The 23,201-nt window shown below is 40.4% G+C and overlaps 1 protein-coding gene across 4 annotated transcripts in view; it reads left to right on the forward strand.

Moving 5' to 3' along the window:
• Window positions 1-23,201, forward strand: part of zmat4a (zinc finger, matrin-type 4a) — a 158,277-nt gene that overhangs the window by 17,539 nt on the left and 117,537 nt on the right. For 3 of the 4 annotated variants that reach the window (XM_048618679.1, XM_048618681.1, XM_048618683.1), the window contains exon 3: window positions 19,287-19,376. The exons of the other annotated variant lie outside the window; for it this stretch is intronic. In XM_048618679.1, coding sequence (XP_048474636.1) covers window positions 19,287-19,376 — 90 coding nt within the window. The remainder of the gene's footprint in view (window positions 1-19,286; window positions 19,377-23,201) is intronic. 4 annotated transcript variants of the gene reach the window in all.

A 23,201-nucleotide genomic window follows, 5' to 3' on the forward strand; every position in this document is an offset into this window, starting at 1 on the left:
GAATAGTTTTGGATTTTGCTATTTCTGCTAAAGGTTAAAAGTATAACATATTTTTCTCTCCAAAATAAAACGTGGTGCCTCAAGAGCTTGCAATATTGTGAAAATTTGGTCACAAGCTCTGTCAATGCAGCATTAGTCAGGGAAGCTGAGCTCCCTCGTTCACTCACTGTTTCCAACTGGAAATGCATATGTAAGACCATTCTCAAATAAAAGCAAGGTAAAACCAAAGATGTTGAAGATTTGAAATGAAAACAAACTGCTCGAGAAACTCAGCAGCTCTGACAGCATTGCCGGAGTTAGAACATCATTCACGTTTTGAGTGATATAGGACTCTTCTTCAGAACTGCTTAACTTCAGTTATTCTGTTCGGTTACTGACCTATAAACCCTGGTTGATGAAGCCATCCAATAATAAGCAGCAGTCTCTCCTCCCTTAGTCAGCACAAAACAGGCATAAGCTGCATGCCTGAGGTTCCTTGATACCTGACTACTTCGAAGTCTGTGATCTTGATAAACATCGTTGTTGTTAAGCCATTCCAAAAACAGAAATTTCTTGTTAAATGTGCATGGTTTGCATGTATTTCAATGTAACTACAATCAATTTTTAAGGGGACTGGCAAGTCAAATTGATTGTGCATAACCCAGTCACCAAATTTTTGTCCATTCTTTGCTCTTTTCTGCTTGGTCTTTCTACCAATTTTGGTGGTGTTTCCAGGGCTCCGACTGGCACCATTCCACTGAGACTCATTTCAATTGACATGCTTGAGTGAGACTGTACCCAGCAGTTTCAACAGCACAGGAGGTGATCCATTCCATCCCACCAGAATTTCTGCCATCAGATCTGTGCACAGGGCTGGCCAGCCCTCAACTTGGGAACACATATGAATGTGGAAATCCTCCATGTGACAACTGGGGGAGTGGGAGCTAAAATGTCCGTGGAAGCAAACAGATGAAGCACCATAATATTTTATAGCTTTTTTTGAAGCATGCGATTTTGACAGTATCATGCTTCAGTAGTAACTGGAGGAAGCGCAGTGGAAAAGAGAACATCCAGCGCCACCTCTGCAAGAGCAGTCATTTCGTTTTTTGCCGACCACTTCCAAGTCGCTTGGTACTTTATTTCTGGCAAAGACTCTTTCTGGATCTTTTCAAAGACTTTGTCTATTTTTGACTCTGTGCTTTGGATCTCAGTAATTATCCTCTTCATTTCTGGTCCCAGCTGCCAAGGGGCGTTTTGCAACTGTCCGAATCCCACAGTTAAATCAGTGCAAAGGAGCTGGTCTCAAAGTTGGCAGCAAACAGCTCATCCATCTGTCTGCAAAACCCACCAGTCATCACATTACTCAAAATTGCGACAGTGAATTTGCAATTTTTATAGAGACTGTCTTGACTGTGTGTGTGGTCAGGGAGATGTCACGAAACTATTCTGTGAACGTTGTTGTATTTACATGGATTTCGTCGGGCAGTGAGCAATTTTGTGGCTTTTGGCAGACTTCATGGGACCCATAGAAGTTGTATCAATGGTGATATTATATACCACGTAATTATTTGGCAAACTGCTTATTTTGTGGACTGATGGACAAAAATCTTTTTTTTTTTTTGTTCCTTATTTTGTTCACCAAACACTGAGTAGTTTCTGTGTAGAAAGAGCTTCATATCCAAAGTTTTATGTTGCAAAATTTGATGTGTTTTCTCAGATCCTAAAAAACACATCTCATCACGTCATAGTGTACTCAACGTGCCTATCACATGGTGGTGAAGGCGATTGAAAACAAACATTATTTAAAAGGTAAGAGGACTGTTCAGCATATAATTATCCACAGGCAGTGAACTTAGTGTTTCAGGTTACTCTCTTGTTTCTGCTAATGTTCATAAATTCTAGTATCAGCTTGACACTTGATGGAATTATGGCTATGTAGCGCACCTACCATCATAAATTTACCGTGGTATTTTTAAATTAGAATTGGAAGAAAGAAATAAATAATGTAACGGTAATTATTTCATAAAATTTGAGGAGTCAATGGGGCAGTCTTCTGTGTTGAGGTCAGCTGGGTTATAATTATGGTAGCTAGTGCCAAAAGCTCAGTGGGCATGAGAAACCTGTTTATAACTGTATACATGACAGTGTCTTGTGAGGGTCCCATGACACAGTGGTAATGTTTCTACCCGTAAGCCAGATGGCCTGGGTTCAAGTCCCACCAGCTCCAGGGCTGTATAATACTAACGTCTCGAAACATACTGATGACAAAATGTACAAGTCGCTGCCTCAGTCTATAAGTCTGTTACTTCTCGTGCATCTTTGTGAACTGAAGGCAAAAGAGGACTTAATCGAATTCAAGCCGTGAATGGAACGAGGTTCAGACAATGTGTGGCCATACAAATTGGCCTGAATCTTTCAATTTCCACAGCAAATAAAAGCTCCACATCTCCAATTGCAACCAGAGTAAATGATCCAAAAAGGCACTGCCCATTTGCCAATGGTTGACGTGATGGGATATGGAAGGGAACCACATCAAGAGAGAACCCACTGAGAAGCAGTGCTGGTGGAAGGGAAGGAAAAAGATGTAACTGAAAAAAGTACAAATGCATTGCAGTTGAGTTCTTCAAATTTTAGGCAAACTTGTCGAATTAGTAACTGCTTTTCTTGAGTAAAGGTTTTGTCTTGTGTTGTCCTCAGCCTCAAATACATGCTAGCACTTTGACAGGAGATCTATTAAAGGGAATAAGAGGAAAAGGTATGAGAACAGATTTGCAGGTAAAAATAAAAAGGAACCCAAAGTCTGATAACTGTACAAGTGGAAATAGTATTAAAATCAAGGAAGAGGCTGTTGTAAGAACCAAGGAAGATACTTTCTTATAAAGGGAGTGGATATAATATTGTTGATTGGGGAAAAAATTGGTAGTAAAAGAGAGAACAATGGTGATATTTTGTGATTATATCTTGATATTGGCGAGGGAATTAAAACATTGGCAATAGTGAATTAAATAAATTTGCCCGGTCCAAGTGAAATGAAAATTTAGAGTACCACGGAAAATAAAATTTGAATTTTCAGGTACCTTAGAACAGTCTTCCAAATACCTTCAGATATGATGGTGCTGTAAGAAGGCAACAAATATCAAATCCCCATTGATGAACAAAGTGAGGGATACATTCTGCAACTGCAGACCAGCAGCTCAAAAATGCTTGGGAAATTTTTAGAGATGACATTCCAGAGGTCAGTTATCTCAGATCGTTCAAGCGTGAGTGTGGGTTCCGTCTCTGTCGTAGTTGAAGTAGTTCCTCGTCCGGCCCCTTATACTTGCCCCATTGTGATATCGTACTGTCGTGCAGATATCGAGATATGTGGAGATCTGTGATTTACAACCCACCAACAAAGAAGAATGTATCATGAGGATAGAACTGAGAACAAAATGAATTGGTGTTTAGAAAAGTATGGACTGTGGAACGTGAATTGTGGAACGCAAACCATATTTGACAAATTGGGTCAAGTCTTTCAATGAAGTAGCAGAGAACTGATGAAGGTGTTATTGCCTGAAAACATAAACTTGTTCCTAAAATTGAAATCCATGGAATTAAAGGCACATGCATGAACACACAGTGGGCTCAGGGATAGAAAACACAGGGTAGTGATGATGCAACTGCAGCGGTGTATATTGTCAATATTTGACCCACAGCTATTTTAGATATGTATTAATGACATAAAATCAATATTTGCAAATGATATGAAACTTGAAAATGTAGAACAATAACGAAGATAATATCAGACATTATAGCACAGCCAGGGAGTTGAATGGTGTCATGTTCAGTCCTCCCCCTTGAGGATGACTGTCTGAATTGGATGCAGAAGAGAATTGCTCGATTGTAACAGGGGATTCAAACACATGGATGGCCCAAAGATCATGAAGTAAGGATTCTTTATTGCACTGGCATGAGGTCTTTACAAGCATGAAAGGAGATGAAGGTTAAACTGTGAAAGCAGAGTATTAACACAGAATGAAACCTGTAATTCACATCTCCTTGAGTAAATCCTCATCCCGTTTCTCCCTTTCTTCAAGAGGCTTCTTTGTTAAAGAGGCACTGTGTCATCCACAGAATGGCCACTTGATTGCTCAAACTCCCTTCTATGTTACCTTCCCTTGACATTGCCACCTGAAGCCAGACTTCTTTTAAACACGATGGCAAAGGGATGAGGGACTTCATTTGTTTGGGGAGACTGGCAAAGCTGCTGGTGTTCTCCTTAAATTTAAGAATGTTAAGAGGAAATTAAGAGATGTGTTCAAGATCGTGGAGGATCTTGATAGGGGAATTAAGGAGAAATCATTGCCAGATGCAAAAGCATTAGGATACCAAAGGACTTGCAGATTTAAGGTTATTGGCTAAATACTTACACAGCAGGTTGTTCACCCTTGGAATGTACCACCTGACGGGATGGGAGAAGTTGATTCAGCATGAATATTTGCATAAGAATCAGATAAATGTTTAAATGGTAGTAGATTTTTAAGGCAGGAGGGGAATCTCTGGAGACTGAGATTAATTTTGTGAGTTTGACAATTAAACTGATATAGGTTAACTGGCCTCCTGTGCTGTGTAATTCTTGGATTCCAAAATATAAATCACAAATTTATTCTGATGTGTTATTGTGTCACAGGACACAGCCAAGTGTGTCATGCTTTTGAAACATCTTTATCCTTTTGAATCCACACACAAAAAATGTTCTCTCATTTAGCGGCTACAGTGACATTCCTTGGGGGAATTCTTGGGGGATGTTGCTGTTCAGCTCCTCTCATAGACAAATGGGTTTAAAGGGAGTAATTTCACACCCCCTTCTGTTTAGAATAGTGTGTATTGAAGAGAGGGCTAAAAAATCTTTTCAATCAATGGAATGTAATAGTGCAAGTTTTTTTTGGAAATTTTGTTTTTGGGATGTGGGTATCATTGGCTGGGCCAACATTTATTGTCCATCCCTAACTGCCCTTGAGAAGGTGGTGAGCTACCTTCTTGAATTGCTGCAGTCTTCAGTTTCTGAGTCAGGATGGTGTACATTTTGCAGGGTAAGTTGTCGCTGATGGTATTGTCTTGTCCCTTTGGATGGGAGGAGCCGGGGGTTGAACAATATGTGAAGGTTCAGTGCAGTACAGACACAGCACACAGCAGTTTGAGCTAAAATATTCTGAAACAAAGGAAAATTCACTCCTTATCAATTTTTGATTAAAATCAGATCCCAAAGCCTTGCTTGGAACATGAATCATGAAAAATAGAACGGGTGCAAAGCTGGTCAGAAATGTGAGAGCTTAGAGGCTGTTGGATTTGATGGCACGTTGTCAATCATGTTTAGTGAAAACTCAACACTGTTCAATTTCGACTTCAATACTTGTTGAAATATTGACTTTTTGCCTTTAATATTTGATTACATCTTCAGAATTAAAATAACTGTTCTACTCCCATTTCTTTCTGATTTAGAACATCCAACCTTTTTGGAAAGATAAGACGATTAAACCTAACTCTCTATCAGAGCTCAACATCACTAAATAGCTTTTTAAGCATAAACCAAAACCTGTCTGTTTTCAACAATGCTCTCCTTTGTTTGTTGGTGCCTTTTAACTGGTTCATTTAATTGATTCTCTGGTCCTGAAACAATAACATAAAATGAAGTGGAGCAGAGCAACTCTCTCGAAAATAGAATTTCTTTTCATAGCAGCAAAATTCTTTTCAATTTTCACTGACAATTTTCACTGACAATTTTGACTGACTGTGAACCTTTTATACCTATGCCAGATGTTAATTTATCGTCTGAACCCCCCCACTCCCCCACACCAAATTCGAGACTTTCCACTTTGATTAAGATTGAATACTTCTATCGAACAGAGAGACCTAGGGTTTCAGGAGCATAGTTCCATGAAAGTAGTGTCACAGATGGACAAGGAAGTGCAGAAGACATTTGGCAAGCTTACTGTCAATGCCCAGACCATCGAGTATAGGAGTTAGGATGTCATTTTGCGGTTATACAGGATGTGGGTGAGGCCACTTTTGGACTACTGTGTGCAATTCTACTCATCCTACAAGAGGAAGGATATTATTAAATTGGGGAGCGCACAGAACAGATTTGCAAGGATGTTACTGGGGCTAGAGGGTTTGAGTTATGAGAAGAGGCTGGTACTTTTTTTCCCTGGACATTAAAAGGTTGACTGGTGATCTTTATAGGGATTTATAAAATCATGAGGGGCATAGATGAGATCAATAGCAAAAGTCTTTTTCCTATGGCGGGGGAGTTCAAAACTAGAGGTCATAATTATAGGGTAGAGGAGAAAGATTTAAAAGGGAGCTGAGGGGCACCTTTTTCACACAGAGGCTGGGTCATGTATGGGATGAACTGCCAGAGGAAGTGGTAGATGCAGGTACACTTATAATATTTAAAAGACATTTGGACAGCTACATGAATAAGAAAGGTTGAGAGATATTGGCCAAATGCTGGCAAATGGGACAAGTTCAATTTGGGAAACTTGGTCAGCATGGACGAGTTGGACCAAAAGAGTCTCTTTCCGTGCTATATGACTCTATGACTCTGCTTTACTGTCCCTACTTTACATCAGAGCCGAAGTGTTTGGAAAATCCCATGTTGGATCTACATGCTCTCCATGGAGACGCCAGCGTTATTCTGAACTTTTTGAGCCCCCAAACCTCAACGAGCTCTCAGCTCCCTCCTATTGAAGAAGACATCTCTCACCCCCATGATCTGCAGCTTCTCCCTATCATCATTGCTACACCCTCAGCAAACCAGTACAATGAAGCTCATTCTCAGACTTGGGCTGTCCACTTTCCCCAGGACTCCATGGACTGCCTGCTGATAAAATCCATGAACAATATTGCCCAAACCCCAAAACTGAAGTTTCCTGACTGTGTCCCTGTCATCCCCGGACGGCTTTTGGTTGGTCTGCAAGGCTGCCTATGGTCCAGTTCCCAGACTGCAGAGACATGCATCTATAGACTTTGCTTGCACCAAGTGCCTGACTGACTGTGGCCAACACCCTTGACTTGACTAGGACTGGCTCTTTGACTATCCGCTAACTAATGCAGGAGGGGTGTGCGTGTGCGTGTGCGCTTGTATGCAAAGCGCACTGGCAGAAACATGCAAGTCATAGCTGCCCCAAAATGAAGTGATGAAGTAGTGCATGAGTTGATCCACGTGGAGGCCTGATGATGTGATGAGGCTGGTTGTTGGCTGATGCTGTCTTGCATGGATGATGGGTCGAGGAGGATGTTGGTTGTTCTGAAGTAGTAGCTGCACAACGGCCAGGACAAGTAGTCAGTGACCTTCAATTGTAATGTATCCACTCTGAATTTTCTGTCAGGAATTTGCACCATCTTGGTGAAGGTGAGGAAAATTAGAAGTTGGAGGAAAGTAAAGGGAGTTGAAGTTTTAGTAAGATGCAAATGTATGAAATAAGGCACTCACCGCTCAAGGGTGAACTTCTAAAGTCTCCATTTAAGATTCGAGGGGAAAATTGTGACTATTTTTCTAAAGACCAAGAACTTGGTTTCATTCAGTCTCACCGTATTTTCTCACTTTTGTACCATTACTGTTGCCAAGGTCAGGAGAGGAAAGTTCTGCTCGTAGTTTCCGAACCGTGAATAGAACATAAGATGTAAAAATTGCATTCAGGTTTTCATAACTTCCAGGCATCATTTCACAGGAAACAATAACATTTTCAATTGTAGTCTCAGGTGCAGAGAAGCACCATGACCAATCTAGACACAGTGAGCCCCGCAAGCAATGGTGAGATAAAGGACTGGGTAATTTGTTTCAACAATTGCGTGATAAATATTCGATGGGACATTGGAAGAGCTCCCTGGCTGTTGTTTGACTGAACTGAATGCAGTCTGCTGGTAGACAAAATCAAATACTAAGAGCAGATTTCAAGCTTGATGTGGGCTTCAGAAATTTCTTTCATTATGCAACACCACAGTTGATGTTAGGTTTATTTGTTCACGGCAAATAGTGTCTCCCTGACAAATCACTATTGCTGTTTTTCTCTGTTGCTTCATATATTTTCACTCACTCGTGAAGGGATATTAGCAATTAGACAAGTACCAAAAGCCTGCACAGCACAAGTCTGATCATCTGAAAGTTTCGATCTGAATCATTTGATTCTGTTTCTCTCTTTGCAGTTGCTGCCTGACCAACTGAGGATTTCCACCAATTCCTTTTTTTTTTGTGAAAATCTCTTCCCTATTTTGCTTTTGTTGTGGAGTTGTATTTAGCATTTTTAAAAATGCCATCTTTTGGTTTGCCAGATAGATGAGGCATGTTGTTAGTTTTGACATCTTGGGGACAATGGCATATCTGAAGTGTCAGCCTTGATTTCATGCTCAAGTGGAATTGTTCTGAAGTTCTGTGTGAAGCTGACTACAAGTACCTAGAGAACTATAAGAGATATTTCTAATTTCCTGGTGTTTTCTGAATAAACCTGAACAACTCAAATGTCATTTTCTGAAGAAGGGTTCAGAGCCAAAACGTCAGCCTTCCTGCTCCTCTGATGCTGCTTGGCCTACTGTGTTCATCCAGCTCTACACCTTGTTATCGCAAAGGTCATGTCATGTTTTTGAAGAATACATTCTAAGGTTGGGGCTGCCATTTGACCTAATTAGACTGCACCTTTTGCATGAAGTTCATACTCAAATAATCTGTGCTGCAGCATCATCCAGCAATGGACGTACACGACAACACAACTCTGGCATAAACTCTATGTGCAAATTTTCTCCTTTTTTGTTTTAGGAACGTTGGGGCCACTTTCTTCCTCATTCAATTTTGGTTTATAAGGAAAAGATTTCATCTTTTGCTTCTTTACACAAGGTCACGTAGCTTTGTAAAGGTGAGCGATTGTTATTGTCATGATACTCCAGATATTACAATGATCTGGGCTGGAAACTGGAGATTTTCATCTGCATTCCTGCTCTAAAATTTCCAACTGGGGTCAGTGATCTCTGCTCTATACCTGGCAAGCAAGTGATGCCTGGGGATTCTTACCTTTTTAAGCTACTTGTAGATTTCCGATAAATGGAATGTGGCAGGAAGGTTGCTCATTTGCAACAGCCAGTTCCAATGTCACTATGAAAAGCCCACTAGGACTTAGTAAGTGGCGATACCCGACTCAGGAAACCAATCAAGGCTTGGCTGGATGCTCAAGTCATGCAGAAGTCTTGACTCCCATTCAGGTCACCTCCCCCGTCCCACCATTTCACTGACTGTGACAGATGGGTGAGGAGCACTCCAGGGCGGTGTGTGAGGCCACCTGCAGAGTCATGCTTTTGTGCCACTTAACAAAGGTGCAAGCAGGCAGGAATCTTAAGGTGCCCTCTTGCAGCGCTTTTAAAAATGCGTCTGGTGTATGGCACATTACCAGGTTCCTCTTTTGCACCATCTGGCACTTATAGTTTGTAGTGCACATGAGCTATAGCAATATGCAGCTCACCACTCAATCTGCTTTCTCAGAATAAGCTGGTGTCCTGATTTAATTTTTAATATAAGGTATTGCTAAATTATGATAGCCTTGATTTATATAGCGAATGTGACAAGAATGATGTGAGTGAATGATGTTCTCCTGCTGCCTAATTTTCTATCGCTGTTCTGTCATGTTGCAATGGTAAGAAGTAACTAAACAGTGACACGTGCCCAGTCTATTCCCTTCAGCTGCACATTTCTCAACGTGTCATAAACGGATTAACCCTTCATGACCTCTCAGAGCAGGAGGCATGAGTGGACCGCAGGACAAATATTGCAAGAATGGAGATCCAGTCACTCAGGATCACTTGTCAGTTTTAGATTACAATCTGCTGTGCCAATGTCAAGAACCAGTTTTATATGGCTGGAGGCACTTGCTCTCATTGAGAGTCCACCAAGGGAGAAAAAGTATGAAAACACCAAATAAAATTCTCCCCTCCACGAGCGAATCTCAAGAGGTTTGTTTTTTTTTTTCCCTTTATTCTTCTTCCAAGACATGATCGTCACCAGAATTTGCTGGTCATCCATAAAACCTGAATATGAAGAGGAGGAGGCCATTGCTGTTCAATGACATCATGCTATTTCTGTTGCCAGCTCCTTTTTAAACTACCATTTCTCCCTACTCCAGAATATCCATGGGAAATAAAAATCCATCAATCACTCAGCTTTAAAATTCGATTTGGACCTGCACTGCTTGTTTGGTTTTCACTGCACTTACCACAGTGTATCATTTTTGGGTTCAAATCTCACATGTGTTTGCATTGAAATCTGTTTGCCACAGCATTGGCTGTTCGGCTACTCCATCAACATCCCTTTGTAGTTTTATGCTTTGCATAAAATTATTCTCTGCCTGTACAGTAAATAGAGAAGAGCCGGAATTGTGTTTGCTAAAATAGACGGGGTAGCCCTTTGGGCCTGGCCATGTTGCAGCATTTTCAGATCAGCACTGAAATCTTAACTAGCCTAGTAAGTACCAGACACATCAATTCACTCTTATCCAATACTCTCAGAAAAAAAAATTGTACTAAGTCTGGTTATTCTTCATCCTACCCCTGTCTTCAGATAAGAGAATCGTTTTCTCCCCCTGGGGTAGTGCAAAAGAAATCACTTTGGCAATCTCAAACCCCACTTCTAAAAGGTTATGTTGCCAACTTAAAACAAAAAAGCAAAATAGCATCGAGGAATGCAATTTCAGAAATGTCGGTATCACGCAAATGCATCAGGGATTCTCTTCAGAGGCTGTGATCACTGCACACACTGGTGGTACAGTCCAGCAGGACATCAGTGTTTTTGGTGCAGGCACTTAGTTGCTGATGAATACAAAATGAAGGTGTTGTCATTGCAATAGGAGAACTCTGCTGAATATGAAGGAAATTTAGCTGAACTTATTTCATCTGACAATGTCCTCATTCTAGTGCAATGAAGCAAGTCAATTGCAATTTGATAGTTACTCAACCATTCGGCCTCCTGGAGAAGGAAAAGACAATACAGGGAGCAACAATATTCCATTTTAAATAAACCACCATAAATCTCCACAACTCTGCTTAAATTGCCATTGTCATTTCGCATCTGTCAAAACATTCAGTTTATTCCCTCCTCGATATATTTTTAGTACTTTGGAAATGTCAATGTTAATATGCAGTTTGTGATGGCTGCAAAATGCATTGCTCAATATGGTTCAATCAAGGAGCTTGATAATGTAAAAGCAAAGACACTTGTCGACCAGTTACACATCTCACAAATATTACCTTTAACTGTTTTAAGATTACAACAAGCACACTTAAAACAAAATGTTTAAAATGTGGCCATACAGAGCAGTTATAACATAATTTCCTGGTTGTGACAGATGCTTCAGTGTAACGTTATAGACTATCGCAGTCATTCGAAAGAAAGCGCTTTGCCAGCACCCCATGAGTTTGCTTTAATGAGCTTTGACTGGCATAAGTTATAATTAGTTTTAGTTTTTTTTGAGAGGAAGTCTAATAATTGAAGAAATGTTTTGTGTCTCAGTGAAATAAAAATAAAGATTTTAAAGTGTTGTGCGTCACACAGGCTGTGACATATAGATCGAAGTGGTATATTGTTTCAAAACATTAAAACACAATAAAGATGGAATAATACAAGCCCATTGAGCTGATGCAGAAAGATAGTAACATGATGAAGAGTTCAGGAATTTGTATTGACAGAGCAAGTGGAGTAATGAGAAAAGAACTAAGAACAGTACCTAAACATACTGTCCAACTTCAACTCTCCTTTTTAAAGTGGTTTATTAATGGTGAGGGAAAGCTAAATAATTCAAAGAGTTGGCTTTTATTAGCTGAATTCTTTATTATCAATGGAATTATCTTGCAGGGTTGGTTCTATTCCGTGAGGCTATTATTAGTTGTAGGTAATATGACCCACTAAGGGTAAAATTAACCTTCAGTGTTTGATCGACAGGGGCAATAATCAATCTGCTTCCGATTGGAGTCATAGAAAAGCTGATCAGCTGCAGGCCACTTTGATATTAAACATTTGACAGCAAGACCCCCAGTGTGTCACAGATTGCTGAAAGAACCTATTCGTCTGATTTAATTTTGGTTTCTTCGTCCTGTGCAATTTGAACTCAGTTTTATTTCACTGCATTTTTCAAACCAATGATGCATTCACTGTTTCTGTCATCTAGGGTGAGATGTGTTAGAGACCCAAAAATTCAAGAAAAAGCTTAACAGCATTGCAACAAATGATTTGAATGGTATGTTACAACTGCACTGCATTTTAAGACTCTGCAGTTACCAATTCCGATTTATTGGATCAGCGTTATGCTTTGCATTATATTCCAATTAGTGATAAAGAAGTTTTAGAGTAAGGAAGGATTTGGATTCCGTCTAGCGATGAGCAAAAACATTGCAGTGTAAAAGTACAAATTTCCAAATGTAGAGAAACTTGTAATATTTTGCCTTAGAGCAGCGTGCATGTGAAAGTGAAACATAATGCAAATCATAAGAGATACTAGACTGCTTCATGGATCAGGTATCCTCTCTGTTGGCTTTGTTTGCTCACAGGTCAGTCTACCAACCAGACTCCTGAATTATGTCCATAGTTTCATGACAGCCTGTTACCAATTGGAAATTGTCTTCTCGAATAACTCTTAGAAAGTCTGTTTTCCTCAAATGGTACCATGTTGGGGCTGACTCATTCTCCAATGTTTTTATACCATGTGCGACGCATACTACAGCAATTCCGGAATTTATTCCAAATGACAATACCAGAAATATCCACCTTTTAGAAATGTTAGAGGCTTCTAATGCTCTCAAGTACCTTACTTCCTTAAACGAGGGTTCCCAAAGAATGCACAAAGGATGGCCATAACAAACGGATTTTGACATTGACTCTCAAACTTGCAACCTCTGCCTCCGGAAGGAAAATGGCAGAAGGTGCATGGGGACTTCACCACCTGTGAGCTCCACTCCATGTCCTGCATCATCCCATTTCAGACATGGATATCACTCATACTTCTAAGTCTAACCCTATCAAAATTCTTGAACTCCCTGACAGCCCTGTGAGAGCGTTTTCATCTCATAGACTGAAGGCGTACCTTCTCTAGCAGTCAGGCATAAGCCATGAATGCTGATCTTGCCACCGTCACCTAATTCTCCAAAAGATAAATAAATGTATTAATGCAAAAGGGCTTGCTATTTAGCATTTCCAGAGGCCCATAGCTTAAGAACAGTCAGATACAAATGTTGATTGATGCAAATTACCAAATCCATACAAATCTCAAGTAGGCATTTACATAGTAAGGAGGGTGGACATTCTGTCCATAAATATGAGCAGCTGATTTCGACAGTAACTGAAGACCTATCTTGCAGTATATTTGAAGAATGCTATAATTACTTCAACACAAATAAAAGTTCCAAAATGGCTAGTTGAAAGCCACGTTTCCTCCATAACAATATTTGGCAAGAGCTTTGAATTGAATTAGCTTTGTTGTCACATGTACTCAAATGGGTGCACTGAAAAGTTTATGTCACCGCTTACAGCATCACCTTGGGTACAAATGTTACAGAATAGAGAAATTACAAAAGAAGTTACATTACAGCTGTCAACATTATGACCATAGGTCAGAAAAAACAAGAACCAAAGTTAAAAAGGCAAACATCACCGTCTCTTTCCTAGGGCTCTCTGCAGCAGACCAATGGCCGGGTCCTCCATTTGGTCTGACCACTCACTGCAACCATGCTCTGCACTGAACCCCTGGCATCCCCGTTCCAGGCTGCTGGTCACTGGTGTCCCTGCTCCAGGTCATGAGTCGCTGGCGTTTCCGCTCTGGGTCACTGGTCGCTGGCATCCCTGCTTCGGGTCATTGGCTACTGGTGTCTCCAATCCAGGTCGCCAGTCGCTGGCATCCCTGTCCCAACTCCTGTCGTCTCTGCTCTGGTCATTAGTGACCCACTCCAGCCGCTGGCGTCTCCGCCGACTCTCTGTTGGAGGCCAGGGCCAGGTGCCCAAGATCGTGGGAAGGGAGGAGAGGGGGAGAAAAAAGAAGAAAAAAAACAGGTGGATCGGAGGCACTCTGGTTGGAACATCCTACTCCACTGCCATCTTATTGGAAAAACAGCACAAGTGTGGCTTCATGCATTTGCATGATGAGCCAGAACCAAGATGCTATTTACGCAAAGTTAACTGCAGTGCACTGCACCTGACCTATTTTCCTTGGTTTGGGCATTTACTCGTGCATCTGCTCCATGCCTTTACATTAGAGCATAAATCATGGAAAGTGCCTTCAACCTCACAGTTACTTTTGATAGCAAGTTAAGTAGTGAAACTACAAAACAATTTCCATGAATTTATATTCGTGGTTGTTAGATTTTTGTGTTGGTCACCAAATAGGAACCAACTGCATGGTCAATGGAAGTTCCATGGCCTGTTCTAAAAGTGATGTCACATCACCAGTTGTGGATTTTGGCGCAAAAGACATCAGTGAGTGTGGTGCTGCACCACAAACCCACAGTTTATCATTTTTATACTGTTAGCAAGATATTCAGCATGATGAACGAGAGAAGCATTCACAATCTTATAACCTGTTCTAGCATCCTGCAGTAGAAGGAGTGCAAACATTTTTCTTGCTGTGATGGAAGAATATTTAAACATTAATGTGTTATGTTTACAAGTTGCATAATTTACTTTCATTTTCCACTGATTTGATTTTATTCTGCATCACTTGAACTAAACTGATTTATGTTGATAAAGCTGTGAGGCTTTTTATGAGATTTAATTTTAAAAAAAAAATGAAATGCTATTTTATCACAAGATGTAGTAAGCTCTCCTGAAATATCAAAGGATCATGATAAACAAGCTCTCCAGTACTTTTTTTTTCATCCTGAATTTAATAAGTAAGATTGATACATCTACAAAGGTGTCTTTCTTGAATTGACAGAGGTAGAGGTGGGTTGGAGGGGTGGGGTGAGAGAACTCATAATTTTACGTGTCATTTTGAAGCAACTGCTTGCAAGTTGCAATGACTGATATGTTAGCAATTTGTTTCTTAGTTCAGAATGAAGTCTTAACTCTTTATCATGCACATAAGCACGCAGCGTCACTAAAGCTAACCCTGAACTCCCTGAGCGTAAGAACTTGGCTTTTGGAAAGCTTCCAACATTTTTGCAAGCATGCATTCTCTAAGTCTTCTCTCTTGGGACTGAAAATTCCTCCTATATTGATTAATATGGTCCTCAAATATGTACGTGTTAATTCCCGCATGTTCCTCTCGCCCCTTCCCCTACCTCCCAGAACTGCGACAGGGTTTCCCTTGAGCTCAGTTCTACATTCACCAACTCGTATGTCTCTGGCCTGATGCCACAACCAAACGCATCTTCCTCTCCCCTTTCAGAATTTCCAAAGGACTTTTCCTCCCCTGCACCCTGGCCAACTTCTTGATTGCTATGTTTCCTGCCTTTCTAATAGCACCTTCTTATGCAAGCACAAGAAATACAATGCCGGCCCTTTTATCTCCTCATACCCTGTGTTTCAAAACCCCAAACTTGCCTTCCAAATACAACAGCAATTTACTTGTAGTTTACTGTTTTCAGACATATGAGTATTGAGATGGCAAAAACATGTCAGACGTTGGTTATTGTGTAGCAAGGAGCTCAGCTCCTTAATCTGTAAAGAAAGAGGACAACTTGGGATGGATCACTTTCTACTTTCCTGGAGGTACGCAGTGACAACAACACTGTAAAAGCCCAATACCATCTAATGAGAAAACTGACCTGCAATCACATGGCAACACTATCACCTGCAAGTTCCCTCCAAGCCACATACCATCTTGTCTTGGAAGTGTATCAGTTGTTCCTTCACCATCACTGGATCAGAATCCTGGTCTGCCTTCCAAACAGCACTGTGAGTGTACCTGCATCCCCAGAACTGCAGTAGTTGAGGGAGGCATTTCAACACTACTTTCTCAAGCTAAATTGGGATGAGCACTAAATTCTGGACTTGCTGGCGATGCCTGTGTCTGATGAGAAGTTTTACAAAGATACCTGTAGTGATTGTAACAAGGTGAACCAACTGGACCTCGTAGAATGTAAGTTCCTTGATTGGTGGTGTTAATCTGGTCCAATCAGGGAGCCCTGGCTGACATACAGAAAGGGTGAGCATCAGAGATGCTGACACTCTCAAACCTGACTCTGTGTGAGGCTGAACTATAGTCGAGGACTTTTCATGCATAATTCAATGGTAACTTGGTGATGGGATTCCAGCCTTTGTGGAGTTATTTCAACATCATTGCTCATGATTTGCTTTCCTGGAGAGTTTAAAAACCAATTGGGTGACCACTTTGGTTAGTTTTTCCAATCAGCCTGTTTTTGTAAACCCGACCTTCTATTTGCCTGTCATTCTAAGTCTGAACTCGACTCCGTGTCCTTGGCTTCTGACACTGTCCCAGTGAAGCTCAAAATTGAGTTTAATAAACCATTGTTTCCAGTTTTTGCAAATAATGCACGCTGGTGATGATTCTGCCATTTCCATTTACACATCTAAACCTAACATTTCTTTCCTGATTTGCCTAATTAATATATCCCTTTGTCTTACAACATCATTCCATTTGTATTTTGAACTCTCCTGTCTTCCATCATCACAGATCTTGCCTTTTATTCTCTTCCCAGTCTTTTCCCTGCCCCTGTTCTTTCAGAAAACCTGTTGCGTCTCCAGTTTCTTCCCAGTTCTGACAGAAGGTCGTGAAACTGAAATGTTAGCCTTGATTCACCCTTCTTGGAAGTTGCCAGACGTGGGGTATTTCCAGCATTTTTGATCTCCATTGCACCGTTTATGAAAGCGGATTTGATAGAACTGAAATATTTCATTCTCTGCAGTATTCTCGAACAAACTCTGAGCAGGGATTTTTTTTTTATTCATTCAGGGGATATGAGCTTCACTGGCTGATCCAGTTTTTATTGCCCATTACTAATGGCAGTGGAGAGGTTGGTGAAGAGCCACCGTCTTGAATCACTGCAGTCGACGTTTTGCAGAGATTGTGAGGGTGTAAGTTCCATATTTGTAATCCAGCAACAATGAACACCATATAGTTTCAGGTTGCGATGTTGTGTGGGCTGGAGGGTAACTTGCAGGTGGTGGTGTTCCCATCTTTCTGCTGCCCTGTCCTTCTGGATGGGTTGTGGGATTGGATCTTACTGTCTCAGGAACCTTCGTGAATTTCTGCAGTGCATCTTGTCGATAATCTGTCTGGCTACAACAGGTAACATCTACTGAACAAGAGTGAAGCATAAAGGGAAATATACCTTTACACTACATGTAGTTATTGAATAAGGGCAGAAGGAGCAATATCATAATGAAATCAAATAACATGGAACTTGAACCTGGATCTGTAGAGCTTCAGATAAAATGACCCCTCTTACCATCCTCTCTATATAGTTATTTTCAATAAAGACCATTGCTCTGCATTCAAAAGAAGGCAGATCTCAGATCACTGCAAGGGATTGCATAACTGATTTTCATATTTCAGCAAGCTGGGCACAGTGACAAGTCTACAGTTGATCAACCCATTCCAGTTATCTCAATCGTTTTCTGCTTTGGGAAGTTATTGCATCGTCCAGTAGTTTAGAGTGAAACAAGTTGAGTCAAATAGTACAGGAGAATCTTTGCACAGTTTTAAATTGAGTAACAAATCATTGAAGTTCTGGGAATTTGAACAAAGAAGATTGCAGCATCACAGTCGAGAGAGTGTTCAGCATGATGAGAGTGCTGACAACGCAACCGATTTTATGAAGTTAAATCATTGTAAACGCCTTTTAATTAATATAATTCTGCCTCCCTATTCTGCTGTTGTATGGATTACTAGCATGCTCAACTGACATAGAGAGGCAAAACAATGTAGGAATCACAAATAAAACTGCAAAATTGCTGCCTTTTAATTGCATCTGTCATCAAGTGTATGATTTTCAGCAAATCTATTACTGTCAGGATGTCATGTTATAGCTTTATAAGACTTCGGTTAGGCTGCACTTAGAGTATTGAACAAAAACAGAAGTTCCTGGAAAAGCTCAGCAGGTTTGGCAGGCAGTATCTGTGAAGAAAAAAATCAGAGTTAACAGTTCTGAGGAAGGGTTCCGCGAAATGTTAACTCTGATTTTTTTTTCTTCACAGATGCTGACAGACCTGCTGCGCTTTTCCAGCAACATCTGTTTTTGTTCCTCATTTACAGCATCCGCAGTTCTTTTGGTTTCTACTGAGAGTATTGAGTTCAATTCTGGTTGCCACGCTACAGGAAGGATGTGAAGGCTTTGGAGAGAGTGCAGAAGAGGTTTACCAGGATGCTGCCTGGATTAGAGAATATGAGCTTTCAGGAGAAGCGAGAAAAACTCGAGTTGTCTTCTGTGGAGAAGTGGAGGCTGAGGGGAGATTTGAAAGAAGCGTATAAAATTATGAGATGGATTGATAGGGTTGGCAGTCAGAGTTTTTTCCCACTGTTGAAATGTCTTAACACTAGGGGGCACGTATTTAAAGTAAGGGGAGAAGGTTCAAAGGAGATGTGAGGGGCAAGTTTTTTACCCAGAAAGTGGTAGGTGTCTGGAACGTGCTGCCAGGAGTGGTGATGAAATGCAGATAATGATGGAGAGTTTAAGGGGCTTTTAAATAAGTACATGAACATGCAAGGAATAGAGGGATATGGACCAAGAGCAAGCAGAAAGGGTTAGTTTAATCTGGCATCATGTTCAGTACAACATTGTGCTGTACTATTTTATGTTATATGTTCTAAAGTCCCAAGAAGGCTGCAGAAAAACAAATGAACAGTGTGTATGTTCAATTAAAGCAATAACAACGGTTTATTTTTAGACAGTGCCTGGATTACTTTTTTAAAACAAATCCCAAAATGACAGAGCAAGCATTTTGACGTCTGGGATCAATCACCATTTAATCAAAGGCAACAGATTTTTACAATGTCATTTTATCTTTTGATTTCTTCAGTTGTCCTCTTTCTGAAGGTTCTGCTGACCGGGCCCCTTCGTTCTCACGTCAATGAAACCACCTCTTCTGCTGCATAAATGTATTTGTTCTATCAGCAGCCAGCTGAGTATCATGCCTGCAGTTGTGAATATCTGTGAGAAAGCGAAAGTGGGAGCAGCCAATTTAGTGAAATGGTAAATGCACAATCAAATTTAATACTGTCCATTCAAACCACTGCCATCCCAGAATAGGAAAATAGAACGGAGGAGTCCAAAAGGGATTTCATTTTTGCAAAGTTTTGTTTTAGAGTTTCAAAAGAGTCTTTGTGACTTTTTTTCTGCAGAGCCGAAAACATGCCAGCAAGGTTCGACTTTACTACATGCTTCACCCAGTTGATGGAGGATGTCCAGCAAAGAAGCTCAGATCTGAAAATGTAAGTAATTTAACTTTCCAGCAAAAATGTAGGCCAAGTTATTCGCCAAGTCGACAAAAGATCAATGACGTCAATTTGAAAAGGATATCTAAGAAAAGGAAATTGTTGGGGCATGGAGGAAGTTTGAGATGAGCTCAGTTCCTTGGAATAGGCTGCTTGGAAAATTCCACTGACAACGCAACATGCTCACTCACTAGCCTGCGTTGTAACCTTTTGGAATGCATGCTTTAAACATTCATTTTGAAATTCAAGTTAAAGATTTGTATGGCCATGTCTTCAGGAATGAAAGTGTGTTGTTATGATATCAAACATCCCACTGCTCGTATCTTGATTTAGCATGAACTGACATTTCTAACAAGTCCATTTCTTTGCCTTGGGGGATGGTTTAATGATGTTTGTATAATGCATATTGTACAGACAAAAAGATTTTCATAGCTTTAGACACAGAATCTTAGGACATATGTGATCACTTGACAGAAAACATGTCCTTCTTGTGCTCCTCATTGCTCTTGATCATCTAATGCATGTTTATTGGACACGGCTTTTTTCTTGATGTCAGAAGTTCTTTCAGGAGAGAAAAAAAATTGACCTGTGATGTGAAGTACGCAAACAATTGAACTACGCTGACTGAGTTAGCAGTCTATGATTATTTATAATTGCCTGGATGTTGTTTCTGAGACCTTTGAAACCAAAGATCAAGAGGGCACTAAATAACACAGTTGTAGTCCAAGCTAAAGATTATACATGAGGAAAACACAGAATTCTACCAATGTGCACTGATTTCACAATGTCAGCTCAGCAATAATCAGCTTTCCAATTGAAATCAAATCTCCCCATCTTAGGGTACAGATAACAAAATATATGCATCACAATCAGTGAGCAAACAAAGGTGTTAGGCAAGCCTAGCATGAAATCTTGGTGCATTTCTCTTTTTCAGTGTGAACCACAAGATAAAGTTAAACATCAGAGTCAGCAGTAGTGAACACCACTGTCAATTTGGTTGCACTGACAGAGCAACTGTTTGAGGAAGTGTTTCGTTATCATATTCTCGAGGGCAGTTTGGAGTGTGCAATAAATGCCAGTGATGCCCACATCCCATGAATGAGAAGGACAAAGTTCTTGATCCATTTAGCAATTTTTTCAGAACATCCTTCTTCCCAGAAATAGAACAGAAACTTCAAAGCTACTGGAAGAACAAATGGGATCAGTTATATTCTAGAAGTCTGATTTTTCTCTCAAAGCCAAGCTTCAAACCCGTGTGCCTTGAAGGTTTCTCAAAGAATATCTATTCATCCAGATCCAGTGGTTGGACTTGAAGTCAATTCTGAAATTTAGCAGGTCGATACATGGACTGCAATGGGTATTCTCTGATCAAGCAAATTCACCTTACACTTCCTGGAATTTACTTGGTTGGAAGGTGAAGAAGGAATTCTTTACAGCAGTTGTCATTAGGCAGTGAATTGTTAGTGATGCTTATATTCCAAGAATGAGTATAAAAATGGCAACATAGAGGTGGAGGCAATTTCAGTCGAGGTATTCAAAAGGGTTCTTCTGGATGGTAATACCGTGCAGGGATATGGGGAAAAGGCAAGAGATCAGTACCATAGAGTAGAGCCAGACAAGATGAGAGAGCTGGTTCAAGCATGTTGGCTGAATGACCTCTTGTGTACTGTAATGGTTCTATGATTCTGTTGCTGAAACTATTCATGCTTTTGGAGAGCAAAGAATGATGGGGTAAAATTAGAAATTAGAGCCTGACATACTATCCAAAGGATAGCAGATGTTTGGACCTCTCTTCTGCAGATGGAATATGATGCTAGATGAGTTGCAGATTTTCAATCAAAAAAGATCACTTATGCACAATGGTGGAGTTACAAATGATTATTTTGCACCTGTATTTGCAAAGGAAGAAGATACTGCCCAATGCCTCATAAGAGGATGTCATTGAGACCTAAACATTGATAAAGAGGATCTGTTGAAGAACCTGGCTGTGCTTATGTTGATAAGTCACTGGAATCAGATGAGATGCATTGGTCATAATATTTTAATCCTTATAAAATGCAGGGGTGATGTCAGGGGACTGGAGAATTGCAAGTGTTACAACTGGATTCAAAAATAGGTTCAGTGATAAGCTGCGCAGTTACAAGCCATTGTAATCTTGGAGGTGGGCAACCTTTTTGAAATAATAATTCAAGACCAGGTTACCAATCACTTGGACAAGTGGATTTTAATCAAAGAAATACAACATTGACCTGTCAAGGGCAAATCCTATTTAACTAATTTGTCTGAGTTTCTTAATGACATAAGAAAGGGTTGATGATAACACTACAGTTGTACATGAATTTCCAGTTGCTATTTGATAAAGAGTCATGTAACAAGCTGTCAGTAAAATTAAACCCATGGATTTAAAGTTGACATTGGCAGCATGTCTACAAAGTTGGCTAAGTTTCAGGGGATAGCATGTTGTGATGTCCAGTTGTTTTATAAACAGGTGGAAAATGTACACTGGAGCTCTCCAGGGGTCAGACATCTTTGTCTATTTTCATGGCCTGTAACTTGGTGTACAGGGTACAATTTCATAAGTTGCAGATAACTCAGAAGTAATGTTGACAAGGAAGAGAACATTCATAATCTTTTCAAAGAGATTTTGGAAGGCTGCTGGAACAGGCAGATGAGTGGGAGATGGAATTTAATGCAAAGAAGCTCGAAGTATATTATTTTGTTGGAAAAGTGAGGAGAGATGATGTAAAATGAAGGAAACAATTCTAAAGGAGGTACAGGAACAGATGGTTGATAAGGTTAAAAAATAAATCAGTGTGTTCAGACATTTGTGATGGACACAGCTCCGAGATGGGTAACGATTGAACCCAGTTGTTCTGATCCAGAGATAGGCCACTAGTATTGCATCAGCATCTGGGTGAATATGGGCACAAGTCATTGATAATGGCAAAACAGTTTGAAAAACTTCTTAATTAAGCATGAATAAGGGCCCTTGGGTTTGATAAATAGGAGTATAGAGCACAAAAGTGAGGAAGTTTTCTGCATAAAATAAAATAAAATATTGCATCCCTTTCTGGGCAGCACTCCAAGGAGGGAGAGAGTGCAGAAACAAGTCATGAGAGTGGGTCTGAGGAACTTCATCAACATGGATAGATTAGAGAGTGGAGATTGATCTGTTTGAAGAAGGAAAGAAGAAGGGAAGATTTGATGAGATTTTCAAAATCCAGCAGTGATCTAGGGGAGTGGATAAGGAGAAAGTACTCCCTCTGGTGGAAGGGTTGAGAACCAGTGGAAACAGATGATAGGTGATTGGTCAAAGAAGCAATCATGATACAAGGAGAAACCTTTCTTTGTGCAGCAAGTGGTTGGCATATGGAATGTTCTTCTGAAGAGTTTTGCCGAGGCATGTATCAGCGAGGCCTTTGAAAGAGGATTGAATAATTATACAAAGTGAAAAGATTGTCAGGACTCAGGAAAAAGATGGAGGAGAGGCATGAGGCACATTACTGTACGATGGAGACAGCATGGGCACAATGGGTCAAATGGCTTCCTGCAGTGCAATAGCACATCTACGATTCTGTGGTTCTCTGTGCTTTGGAGAAGGCTTGCGGCCCAATTTCTTCAGTGACTCATTCTTATCACGTTCAAGTGGAATGCTTGACAGATTGCACAGAAATCGTAGTGTTTGGTAGGCCAGAAAGCATGCCAGAATCAAAATTGACAATAGAATTGAGCATGTTTCATCAGCCTTTACTCTGCACATAGCTGAGCAAGGCAGATTGAAGAAACTAAATATATCATTTCACCCACTATCGCATCGCTTTT

This window comes from Rhincodon typus, chromosome 40 (assembly GCF_021869965.1).
Source record: "Rhincodon typus isolate 14 chromosome 40, sRhiTyp1.1, whole genome shotgun sequence".
NCBI lineage: Eukaryota > Metazoa > Chordata > Chondrichthyes > Orectolobiformes > Rhincodontidae > Rhincodon > Rhincodon typus.